Below are 12,404 nucleotides of genomic sequence, written 5' to 3' on the forward strand. Positions count from 1 at the left end.
ACTAGTATAAAGACAATACTGCCTTTTTATTATAATGAACTATTCCATGACTTGATATTTGATAGAATGTTAAATTGCATGGCATTATTTATAAATGTATCCCAACTTTCCCCTCTGTGGGAAACTTTCCCTCAGGGCTTAGGACCCCGCTTCCTGCTCTTTGACAGGATCAGAGTTCAATTGCCAGCATCCACAGACAACTCTAGTTCCAGGGATCTGACCACTTTTTCTCAAGTGGTTGATTTTTTACATTAGATATACTTTTATAGGTAATTGTATAAATATGAATGCATTCATAAATACTGTTTAATTCCCTTTTTGAAAATAGTATTTTTTTGTCATGATCTTCAAAATGACATTTGGGAGGGATTACAGGATATTTTAGTTTGTGGTTTTTCAGGAGTAAACTTTCAGTTTGCCCATTATATAACTGTCATTTTAAATCCTTAGTGGGTGTTTGTAGAGATTAGTCACTTAATATTTGAATTTTGCTGTGAGAAATTTATAGTTATTTTTTTAAACATAAAAGTATAATGTTAATGAAATGGTAACAACTGAACTTAAAAACCTTATTCTAAAGAGGATGGCAAAAATATAGATGAGCCAAAAGCTTTCATCATTTTAAAACACTTTATTGATATGGGTTGAAATGTGTACTGTTTTGGGGAAAGAAAACCAATTTTGATGTAATTGAAAAATTGAGGGCTGAATGGTGGTGGTGGTGCACACCTTTATTCCAGCATTCAGGAGGAAGAGGCAGGCAGATCTCTGAGTTCAAGGCCAGCTTGGTCTACAGAGAAAGTTCCAGGATAGGATCCAAAAATTACAGAGAAACCCTATTTCGACAAAACCTACCCCTGAGGGGGGGAAAAAACATCAGCATTGAGAAGGAGAAGTGGGCACAAATTCCCTCCCCTAACCAAGGGGCTATTTGTGATTGATACCTGCTGGGAAAGACAAAAATCAGTTTTCTCCAATGGAGTCTCACTGAGTATAACATACTCCAAGACAGGCCCAATGTCCAGGAGTAGTTAGCTAGCACAGAATGGACTCTGTGTGTGGGGGAGGGGTACTTTTTGTTTCAGTTTTTTTTTTTTTTTGGTTTTTTATTTGTTTTGATTTTTTAGTAATTAAAAAAACAATGCCTTAGTGTTAAGAGATGGGCCATAAATAAAAATATGTAAAATGAGGCCAGTGACATGACTCAATGGATAAAAGCACTTGCTACATACACTCACAAAAAAAGTAGTAAAATTCAATTTAGTTAAAATAACATTTTTTTTATACTTCTGTTTGAGTAAAAAAACATTTAAGGTTTTTGTTGTTGTTGTTTTGTTTTTTGCCAGAAATCCTGAGTCAGGACTAGGGATGTAGTTCAGCTGGTGAAGCACTTTCATGCATGAGCGTAGTACCTAGCAGTACCATATAAACCTAACATGGGGATATATGCCTGTAATCCCAGCACTGGGAAGTAGAGACAAGAGGGTAAAAGGTCAAGGTCATCCTCAGTTACACAGTAACTTTGAGACCTGTGTGAACTAAGTAAGTAAGGCCTAAACTTTTGTCTTAAAGAAACAGCACCAGTAGAGGAGCCATCTAAGGAAGAACCTACACATTCTACACTATCCATTCTACTTGAACGGATTATATGTGATCTTGAAAAATCTCTTGGGACAGCTTTATCTTCAATATTAGAAACAGAAATGAAATTTGCTTTTGGAAATCTTTGGATGGAGGTACCTTGTTAACTGTATTAGTTGAGATTTCTTTTTATTATTGATGATTTGTTATTTTAGAAGATATTTATGTAAATTAAAATGTTTACAGTAATCCATAAAACATTTTCTCTAGTTTTATAATATCTTAAAAATTTTTTAATTGATTTTATGTATTTGTTTTGTATATGTATTTGCACAAGTGTATGTATGTGTGCAGGTATGTGTTTGCCATGGTGTTCCTGTAGAAGTCAGAGGATAACTTGTCAGGAATTGGTTCTCCCTATCATGATTAAACCCAAGTTGTCAGGCTTGGTGGCAAGTGCCTTAATTTGCTGGACCATCTTACAGGCCTTGTAATAACTTTTTGATAATTATATGATGAACATTTCTTAAAGATAGGACTATATTTTTTTATTTTGAACAGAGCAAAAGTAGATATATTAAGGAAAAATGAGAAAAGAGGTACTTAAAGGGAAGATTCTGTATTTTACATTAACTAAAAGTTATTGTGCATCTACTATGAATATTTGATATATTTACCTCCTAGAGCTTAAATTGAATCCTTAAATTTCTTGCACAAGGATTAGAGATATAGCTAAGTTGGTAGGATGGTTGCCTAGCATACCTGAGGCCACAGGTTTTATTCCCAATGCCACATGTGTAGTATGACACATGCCTATAATCCTAGCACTTGAAGGTAGATATCTTGATCAGTAGTTCAAGATTATCTTTGGTTATGTAGTGAGCATGAGATTCAAGAGGCCCTGTCTCCAAACAGAATAAACAATATGTAAATACTTTGCTCATTTAATTTGATTTGTTAAAAATGTATGACAGATGTCTGTATTTGAGTGTGTGTGTGTGTGTGTGTGTGTGTGTGTGTGTGTGTGTGTGTGTGTGTTTTGAGACAAAATTTCTCCGTGTAGTCTGGGCTGTTCTGGAACTTTGCTCTTTAGACCAGATGAACCACAGCAATCTGCCTCATGAGTGCTAGGATTTAAAGTGTACACCACCACACCCAACTGTATATTTGACTTATGCCATGTAAATATGAAAGTAAAAATCTGTCATAAGATATTTTGAATTTCTTTAGCCTAATGTCTTTTCTACAGTTAAATGAAATACCAAATTTAGCAAGCATACTTGTAAAACTTAGCTTATTTTGTTTTGTTTTGGTTTTTGGTTCTTTGAGACAGGGTTTCTCTGTGTAACAGTCCTGACTGTCCTGGAACTCACTTTGTAGATCAGGCTGGTCTCAAATACACAGAGATCCACCTGTCACTGCCTCTGAAGTGCTGGGATTAAAGGCGTGTAGCACCACTGCCCAACTGTAAAACTCAGTTTAATACTTGCTTCAAATTCACGTTTGTCACTAGGAGAAACCTTATAGCCCATTAATTGTAGCTTATGTCTTTATTTTAGCTGTTCAACAAGATTCTAAGACTTGCCAATGTGATATGTTTGGTGCTTAATATTAAAATGCTGCTCCAAAAAAAGATTTAGGAGGATTGGTATTAATTGGATATTTCATAGAAATATCAATGATTTAGAAAAAGGCATTGATACTTCCCAAACTAAGAGACCATATCTATAAATATGTCTTTGTAAGAGTGTAGCAAATGAAAAGTTGTATTTGATTCTTTTTTTTTTTTTTTTTTTTTTTTTTTTTTTGGTTTTTCGAGACAGGGTTTCTCTGTGTTGTTTTGGAGGCTGTCCTGGAACTCTCGAGACCAGGCTGGCCTCGAACTCACAGAGATCCGCCTGCCTCTGCCTGCCAAGTGCTAGGATTAAAGGTGTGAGCCACCAAGGCCCGGCTATTTTTTTTTAATATATAGATTTTTCCTGGAGTAGTATGAAATATTTAGATTGTTTTACTTCTGGAAATAACCATATAGAAAAGAAGATTGAGGGGATGGAGTGATGGTTCAGTGGTTAAGAGCACTTGCTGTATTTGGCAAAGGACCCAGCCAGGTTCAAATCCCAGCATCAGGGATCTGATGCTGTCTTCTGGCCTCTATGGGGACCAGACATACATGTGGTATACAGACATATATGCAGAAAACACTTGCCCACATAAAATAAATCAAAAGCAGTATTTAAAAAAAAAAGAAAAAGTAGATTGAGATAACTTTCTGGTTAAAACTATACTACTTCTCTAGTAGAATTTGCTTTCTTTATGTACTTAAAAGTTATGAAACTAAGGATTAATATGAATTTCATAAATCAATCTCTAATAGACCTACCACTTTAAAATTGTGATTAGTACCTCTTAGTTTAAAAATAGTTTGACTAGCTGTATTTTCATTAGGGTTATGTATAGAAATTAGGGTTATGTATAGAAATTTCTACGTAGGTGTGCTTAAATAATAGGTAAGATAAATCAGTAGTTGATAATTTTGTAATTCTTTCTAGGTGCTGTACTTGAAACCACCATGGACTCTAATAAATCTATTGCAGTGCTTTAAAAAACATTGGTTGGCTGTATTCGGATTAGTTATGGAAAATAAGTTGCTTTTAATTATTGAGAGCCTATCTGAAAATCTCTCTAAAGGTATGAATCTTTCTTTCACAATAGTTTGTTAAAGTATTAAGTCAATCTGGTGTGGTGGTACATGCTTGTAATCCTAATACTTGGTAGGTGGAGGCAGGAAGATCAGAAGGTTATGGTAAACTGTTTCATAGTGAATGCAAAACCAGCCAAAACTACATGGGGCCCTATCTAAAAGCAGACAAACTAAACAAACAAAAAACAAATAAATAAATCAACCAAAATGGGTTGAAGAGATGGCTCAGTAGGTGTGTTGGTTTGAAAAAAATGGCCCCCAAATGGAGTGGCACTATTGAGAGGTATGGCCTTGTTGGAGGAAGTGTGTCACTGTGGAGGCACTTTGAGGTCTCATATGTGCTTAAGCCACACCCAATGTCTTAGATCACTTCTTGTTGCCTATGCAAGATATAGAACTCTCAGCTACCTCTCCAGCTCCATGTCTGTCTGCATGCCACCATGTTGTGCCATGATGATAATGAACTGAACCTCTGAACTATAAGTTGCCACCTCAATTAAATGTTTTCTTTTATAAGAGTTGCTGTGACTATGGACACCCCCATGGAGGGCCTCACCCTCCCTGGGGAAATGAGGGGATATTGGGGGGGGGTTGGTGGGAGGGCACAGGAGGAGGGAAGGGATGGAGAGGGGACTGGAATTGACATGTGAAGCAACCTTGTTTCTAATTTAAATTTAAAAATAAAAAAATATCTAAAAAAAAAGTTGCTGTGGTTGTGGTGTCTCTTTACAGCAATAGAAACTGTAACTAAGACAGTAGGTAAAGTACTTGCTGCATAAGCATAATGACTTCTGTTCAGATCCCCAGAGCTGAGTAAAAGCTGGGTGTGGTGGTGTGCTCTAATCCCAGGGTTTGGGAGATGGAGACAGGTGAGTTCAGGGGCTTGCTGACTAGTTAGTTCAGCTAGAGCTCCAGGATTGATATTACACTGAAAAAATAAGGTGGGGAAACAATCAAGGAATACTTCAGGATGTCAACTTTCAGCCTCTTATTCATGCATGCATAGGCACCTCAACAACATGCATATGTATACATGTATGCAACTCTGTCTCTTTCTGATTCTCCCCACCTCTCATCATCCCCCCTTCCTTTCATGCTTGCAAACATTAAAAGGGCTGGGGAGATGTTAAGTCAGTAAAATGCTTGCAAAACAAGAATGGGGACTTGAATTCAGTCCAGCACTTGTGTTAAAAAAACAAAACAAAACAAAAAACCTGCATGTTATTTTGTGCCTTTAATCCCATACCAAGCAGGTGGAGCCAGGAGGGTCCCTAGGGCTTGTTGATCAGCCAGTCTAGCTAAATTGGAAGCTCCAAGTTCAGGGTTTTGGGACCCTGTCTCAAAAAAATAATGTAGAAAGTGAGGAAGACACCTAACGTTGGCCTCTAGCATTGTGTTTAAACAACCAAAGCACACATGAATATGTATCTCCACATGGTGCACACACAAATACACATGAACACAAGTTAAATCAGAATGCATCATCCATAGGATTTGGAGATAAGTTAATAAAATTCTCTTAATTAGTTCTCAATGATTTATACTTCTGAAGGAAGTTTGTGGCAACTGAATGAATAGATACAATACAATGCTGGGTATTGAACCCCAAAGAGCGGTCAGTGCTCTTTACCACTGAACCATCTCTCCAGCCCTTAAAATGTATTTTTAAAGTTTCATTTGAACCTTCAGAATTTGATAAACAAGTTCTTGTGTAAGTGATACATAGGGATGCCTTACTCATTTTTAGGTCATTTTGCCAATGGAAAGCCACTCTCAAATCTAAATATAATAGTTTCTGTAAGTGAGGGTATAGCTCAGTCAGTAAAGTGCTTCCACATACTCATAAGGATCTGAGTCCCAGTTCCAGAACCCATGTGAAAGATGAAAGAGCCAGGTGCAGAATTGTGTATTTGTATACAGGGATAGGGATGTGAAAGCCATGGCATTTCTGGGGCTTGCTGGCCCCCCTCGCCTAACCGAATTAGGCAAGCCCTAGGCCTGTGAGGGACCTTATTTAAAAGTACCTGTTAGAGGAATGCCTGAGGTTGAACTCTGCCTCCTTGTGCATGAGCTTGTAGACACACAGAAACAAAGCAAACATTGCAGTGTGATGATTCTGCCTTTGGAAGAACACTTAACACTTTAGATTTGTCCTTTCTCTCATTTGTTTAGTAACATTAGAAATTTACTTTATTTCATTTTCAAAAAAATTTTTTTTGTTGTTTGAGATAATCCCTCACTATATAGACAAGACTGGCTTTGAACTTGTAGCGGTTTCCCTGCTTCTTCCTCTTGAGTACTGGAATTACAGGCATGTACCACTATGTCTGGCTTCTTTCTAACTTTTTAAACCTTTGAAATGATTGTCACCAATAACTTGGGAATTTAGTAGGAATATTTTTAGCCTCTTGAGATAAAGTCATTAATGTAATTTACAGAAGGAAAATTCTAGCTTTTGTTTCTTATTTTTCTCCAAAGTCTTTATTTTCTTATTAACTGAACTTTTGTATATAAAGGGATAACACATTATTTTCAATAAATCTTGTTTTACTTTTCACGTGATAGAATTTCAGGTAAATTATTACATGATAGCTGTGTGATCATGACAGGAGTCACATCTGACTTACATGCCTCTAACATGTAACTCCTCCTTTATAATAGTCATCTGGATGTGAAATATCTTCAGCTTTGAAAACACTGTGCTTGGACTTTTTGTCTAGTGATTAATTTCTTTTACTGAAGAATGTAATATCTCAGCTTTCCTTTGAAGTTGACTATATTCAAAAAATTCCTAAAATTGAAAACTGAATACCAAGTCAGCATGAATACTTTGTCTATGAATAAATGTGTTCATTTGTTACTTTCTATACCAGAGAGACATTAGTTGTAACATGTGTATATAAATGTCTACTTTCTTTAAATTACAAAATGAATACTTAATTAGTGTTTTAAGGAATTGTTATGTTTATGCTTATTCTTTCATATTTTTTCTTATTTTTCTCTTACCAGCTAATAATGCAGTGGATTTTAAAACAGTAAAATTCCTGCTTCAGGATTCTAAAAGTTTGTTACATGCCTTCAGTACAAGGTCAAATTATGATGGTATTCTTCCACAGACCTTTGCTCAAGTAAACAGACTACTTCAAGTACTTGCAGAGGTAAGATACCTATGGAGTGCTACTTAGAGTAGCTGATCACATACATTTCAAATGTGAATTTAGTAGACAACAATAAAGGATATATTACCCTGACTTATTCTAGCTTTCTAAAGGCATTGGGTAAATATCAAGTATATTGAAGTATAGGCAAGACTTATTACAGTTTACGAAACACATACTTTCTATGGAAGTAGTATCACAATAGTTGTGTTTGTTTTGTTTTTTGGGTTTTGGGGGGGGTGAGACAGGGTTTCTCTGTGTAGCTTTAGAGCCTATCCTGGCACTCTCTCTCTGTAGAACAGGTTGGCCTCGAACTCACAGAAATCCGCCTGTCTCTGTCTCCTGAGTGCTTGAATTAAAGCGTGTGTCACCAATGCCTGGCTAGTTGTGTTTGTTTTTTGAGATAGAACTTGTCTATGTAGTTTACCTAACCTCAAATGCCTAGCCTCTTGGTACTTTGTAGTATTGAGATTATGGGTATACGCCACTATGACCTTGAGGTTTTATTTCTTTTTGTTGTAGAATTTTATATTATTTCCTTGATGGATAAGAGAAAGCTGTGCATACAAAAAAGAGGGCATGGAGAGATGGCTCAGCAGTTAAGAGTCCTTGTTGCTCTTGGAGAAGACCCAGGTTCAGTTCTCTGCATTTGCATGGTGGCTTACAACTATTCTTAACTCCAGTTTCAGAGATTCTAACACTATCTTCTGTCCTCAGGCACCAGGCATGCACATGGTACACAACCATGCATGCAGACAAAACAGTCAAACACATAAAATAAATAATTGAAAAAATAACAAAGTAATTTTTGGAAATTTTTTTGAGACAGGGTCTCATGCAGCCTCCCTCCACCCCAAGGCTAGCCTCAGATTTACTATGTAGTCAAGGATAACCTTAAATTCTTGATCCTTTTGCCTTTATCTCCTGAGTACTGGGATTATAGATGGGTACCTTAATGTTCTGTTTATGCAGTGCTGGGGATCTAATCCAGACTGTCGTGCATGCTAGGCAAAGCACTCTATCAACTAAGATACATCCTGAACCCTAAATATATTTTACTGAGAATTGTTTGCATAATTCATTAGATTGGATAATTTCTTAAATATTAATGTTTTTAAGTGAAACAAAATAAGGTTTTTACTACAATAACTTGAAAAGCATACCTAATCTTAATTATCAAGTATAAAAACTCAAGAAAAGAATATTTATCATCTGCTTGCTTCTGAAAAGCTGAGAAACTAGGATGAAACAGTTAACTAACACCATTTTCTGCTGTTTATGTAAGAAGGGTGGAAGTAGGAAAGTAATAAGACATCCTAGTTTTGTTAGCTTTCCAGACCCCCAAGATTTCCCCCCCCCCCAAATTTTGATCAACCACTATACTAGAATAATTCAAATTAGTTTTGTTGATTAGTGTTAGATTTTACATGCTCAGGATCCCAACCTGTGCATTTTTTATTGTTGCTTCATTTTTTTTTACCTCTAATTCTTTACATTCTTTGAGCCTTTACTCCCTCCTCCTTTTTTTTGTAAATTGAGTACAATAATAATTCTTGACTTAGAATTGCCACAAGAATGAACTGAATTACTGTATAAATGTTTATTTTCTATATATGGGCGGTAGTGGCGGTAGTGGCATACACCTTTTATCTCAGCACTCAGGAGACAGAGGCGAGCCTGGTCTGCAGAGTGAGTTCCAGGACATGCTCCAAAGCTACAGAGAAACCCTGTCTCGAAAAAAAAACAAAACAAAACAAAAAATCTGCATGTTTTAAGAGCCAGAGCAAAAGAGAAATATGTAAATGCTCAATATTAAATATTTATGGTAATTAAAACAATTCTCTGGGCTTGAGGTGTAGGTCAGTGAGAGAACTTGCTTGAAATGGATAAAGTCCTGAGCAATCCCAGTATTGCCACAAAAGTTAATTTCAGGAAAAAACATATATAGGCCTATTATTTATAGTTACTAAGTTTGTAATTTAATACAAACAGATAAAATGAGAAGATCATCTCTTTTTGTTTTCTGCCCCCCAAAATAGACAATGATAATACCTGTGCACTTGGTGTGGGAGCATAACCTCCTTTCTAGATTGTTAAGAGTCAAATCTCTTCAGCTTCTTACCATTTGAGTTATTTTACATGTGTTTTTTTAATCTTTGTATTTCTCAGTTTCCTCCACTTAAAAATCAGAATTGTTTCTGTTTCGTAGGGTTTCAGTTCTGTGTCATAGTACTATGGAGTCATGAAGATTGAGTGACCAATATAAAACCCCTAGAAAGTGCCTGTATAGCATGTTTGCATAAATAGTAAAAGTTACTAGTATTAGAAATTTTATTTGAAACAATTTAAAGTATAAAAATAGTAAGACATTAAGGTAACTTTTGAAATCATCCTTTTATTAACGTGGAAACTTAACGCTAGGGAAATACAGTATTTTTTTGTTTTGGGCATTAGGGTCAGCCTTAAAGTATGGATAATATACCCAGTGGGAGTGTTGGAAAAAACTGATTTTGCCTTTGCAAGCAGGTACCAATTGCAAAGAACTTTTGGGTCAGGCATGAGAGCCTGTGTCCACTTGACTCTCTCAGTGCTGGGACCCCATCTGGCTTGAACCTATACAGACCTTCTGTGTGTTTCCATAATCTCCAAATTCATATGTGCTTCTGTCCTGTTGTGTCTGGAAGACATTGTTTCCTTGGAGTCGTCTATCACCTCTGGCTCTTAAAGTTTTTCTATCTCCTCTTCTACATAGATCCCTGAGTCTTGTTGGGGAGGACTTTGATTAAGACAATCCAATTAGGACTGAGTGTTCCAAAGTCTCAGTCTTTGCACATTGTCCAGTTGTGGGTCTCTTTGTTAGTTCCCATCTACTGCAAGAAGAAGCTTCTCTGATGAGCGTTGAGCAAGACACTGAACTGTGGGTATAGCACTATGCCATTAGGCATCACTTTATTGCTCTGCTCCTATTGCAGAATAATAGTATTAGGTTTTCCATAGGCCCATAATCTATATGGCCTCAGGTTCTTGACCACTTTAGTATCTTATGGAGTGACCTTAAATTCAATCAGAAAGTAGCTGGTTATTCCCATAACATTTGTGTTACTATTGTAAGAATTCAGGCATTATGCTGTCACCTAGCAGAATGCACTCAGGCAGCGTCCTGGTCGGCTCAGGGTTCTGTGGAGTTGCAAAGGAACCCTTTAAGAGAAAGACTCCTTCTTACTCTTTTTGCCTGCTCATCTCTTTCTGTTCTCTCTCTCCCACTCCTCTCTTTGCACTCTCTCTTTCCCATTCTCCTCTCCTGCTGTTCCCCTGGGTCAGATCAGACTTTTCCTGTCTTTCTCTTCTCTCCTGTCCTTTCTCTGTCTCTGTGTCTATTTACCTCTTTTCTCTTCCCTTCTCTCTTCCATCTCTGTTTCCTGTAAAGGTTTCCCATTCTTGTGAGTCCAAAGTTCTATATGTAGCTTATCTTTTATCATAACTAAGGAAAACAATAATTATAACTATCTGTCTTCAACTCCATCAAACACCACAGAAGGATAATATATAGTCACCCGAAGTTTCTCTGTAACGTTGGGGCATCCATCTTCAGCCCATAGGCCACAATGTGTCCAGAAGATTTCCCAGAAAAGCAGGAAATTTTAAACTGTCCATCTGCATCAGCAGTCTGTCAGTCAATTTTCTGTGTCCTGCAGAAAGTCTCGTAGACTCTTCCATGAATCAGGAACCCTGAAGGACTGTCTGAGTTTAGTAGTCACTTTCTTGTGGGTCCTGCATGTCCAGTTTATACAGCAACAGTCAAGCAGTCCAGGCAAGAGCAGTTTCTTGCCCAAATGGCTTATCTTGCCATGTTGAAAGCAAACTCCATAACGAGTTTCTTCGATGCCCATCTTCCTCTCAGACGTAATTGGTACTGCCAGGAGCAGACATTTCTCATTGTCAGGAAAAACCCTAAACCATTTTAAATGCCATTTTCTGAAGGTCTTTGAAAGGTTTGAAGACTATCTATCTGTCTCAAATACATCTCTATATATCTAGAAAACCTAACTTACCTAACTATAAATTCTGACTATTATAAGTAACTATCTATAGTCTATATTTAATTATGCATTATGTTTTAAAAGATCAGTATAAGCACAATACTTAATCAAGAGGAGAAATATACACATCACAAAATTGACCTTGAATTTGTCTCAATAAATGAAAAACCATACCAATACAAAGTACTCATTTCCATACCATAATCCCCTTTTTCCTTAAGAAGAGATTGGTTGTGATCATTAACCAATTATAAACAACCCCATTCAAATGAAAACAAAGATTTATAAACAAGATGGGTATTAGGACGTCGCTCATTTCAAACTGCTTCGTGCTGGAAGGGGGCGCTGTTCATACCATGGGGATCATGACAAAACTCAGAAACCTGTATAAGTCCTTATTTTCGTGGTCTGTAAAGCTCCATCATCTTAGCTGTCTCAATTGTTGAAACGCCTGGCCCACTGCTTCCGGGGTTCTTGGTTCATCAAACCACAGAAGCCTGGAAGGAATCCTCCAGGATAAACAAAACATAAACAAAAACTCCTTTCCCAAGTAACATATCCTTATACTTAAATTTTGAAGTCAAGGCATTTTCAAAAGATATAAGTTGAATTAATTTAGCAGCATTTATAATCAAGTGTACTTTAGCAGTTGTTCCTTCCTGAGCAATTAAAAAACTGAAAAACACAATAGCATACAGTATCCAGACTCTCTGTGTATTTTCCATCTTTACGTGGCTTATTTATTTATTTATTTATTATGACTTTATTTCTTTTACTTTTATTTTTTTATTTATTTTTCTGAGACAGGGTTTCTCTTTGGAAATCCGCCTGCCTCTGCCTCTGCAGCAAATCCTACGGGTGTGTGCCACCACAGTCGGCTTCTCTGTTTATTTACCACTATGCCGTTTTTTTTTTTTTTTCCTC

At 36.6% G+C, this 12,404-nt stretch overlaps 1 protein-coding gene across 4 annotated transcripts in view; it reads left to right on the top strand.

Annotated features, from left to right (window-relative positions):
• The window catches only part of Swt1 (SWT1 RNA endoribonuclease homolog), an 81,603-nt gene that overhangs the window by 29,038 nt on the left and 40,161 nt on the right, over positions 1-12,404 (top strand). For all 4 annotated transcript variants that reach the window (XR_005873819.1, XM_040737688.1, XM_040737690.1 and 1 more), the window contains 3 exons: positions 1,573-1,736; positions 4,131-4,269; positions 7,292-7,440. Coding sequence is in view for 3 of the 4 variants with exons in the window: in XM_040737688.1 (XP_040593622.1) it covers positions 1,573-1,736; positions 4,131-4,269; positions 7,292-7,440 (452 nt within the window). In the remaining variant the exon portion in view is untranslated. The remainder of the gene's footprint in view (positions 1-1,572; positions 1,737-4,130; positions 4,270-7,291; positions 7,441-12,404) is intronic.

This window comes from Mesocricetus auratus, unplaced genomic scaffold, assembly GCF_017639785.1.
Source record: "Mesocricetus auratus isolate SY011 unplaced genomic scaffold, BCM_Maur_2.0 Super-Scaffold_100676, whole genome shotgun sequence".
In the NCBI taxonomy this organism is placed as follows: domain Eukaryota; kingdom Metazoa; phylum Chordata; class Mammalia; order Rodentia; family Cricetidae; genus Mesocricetus; species Mesocricetus auratus.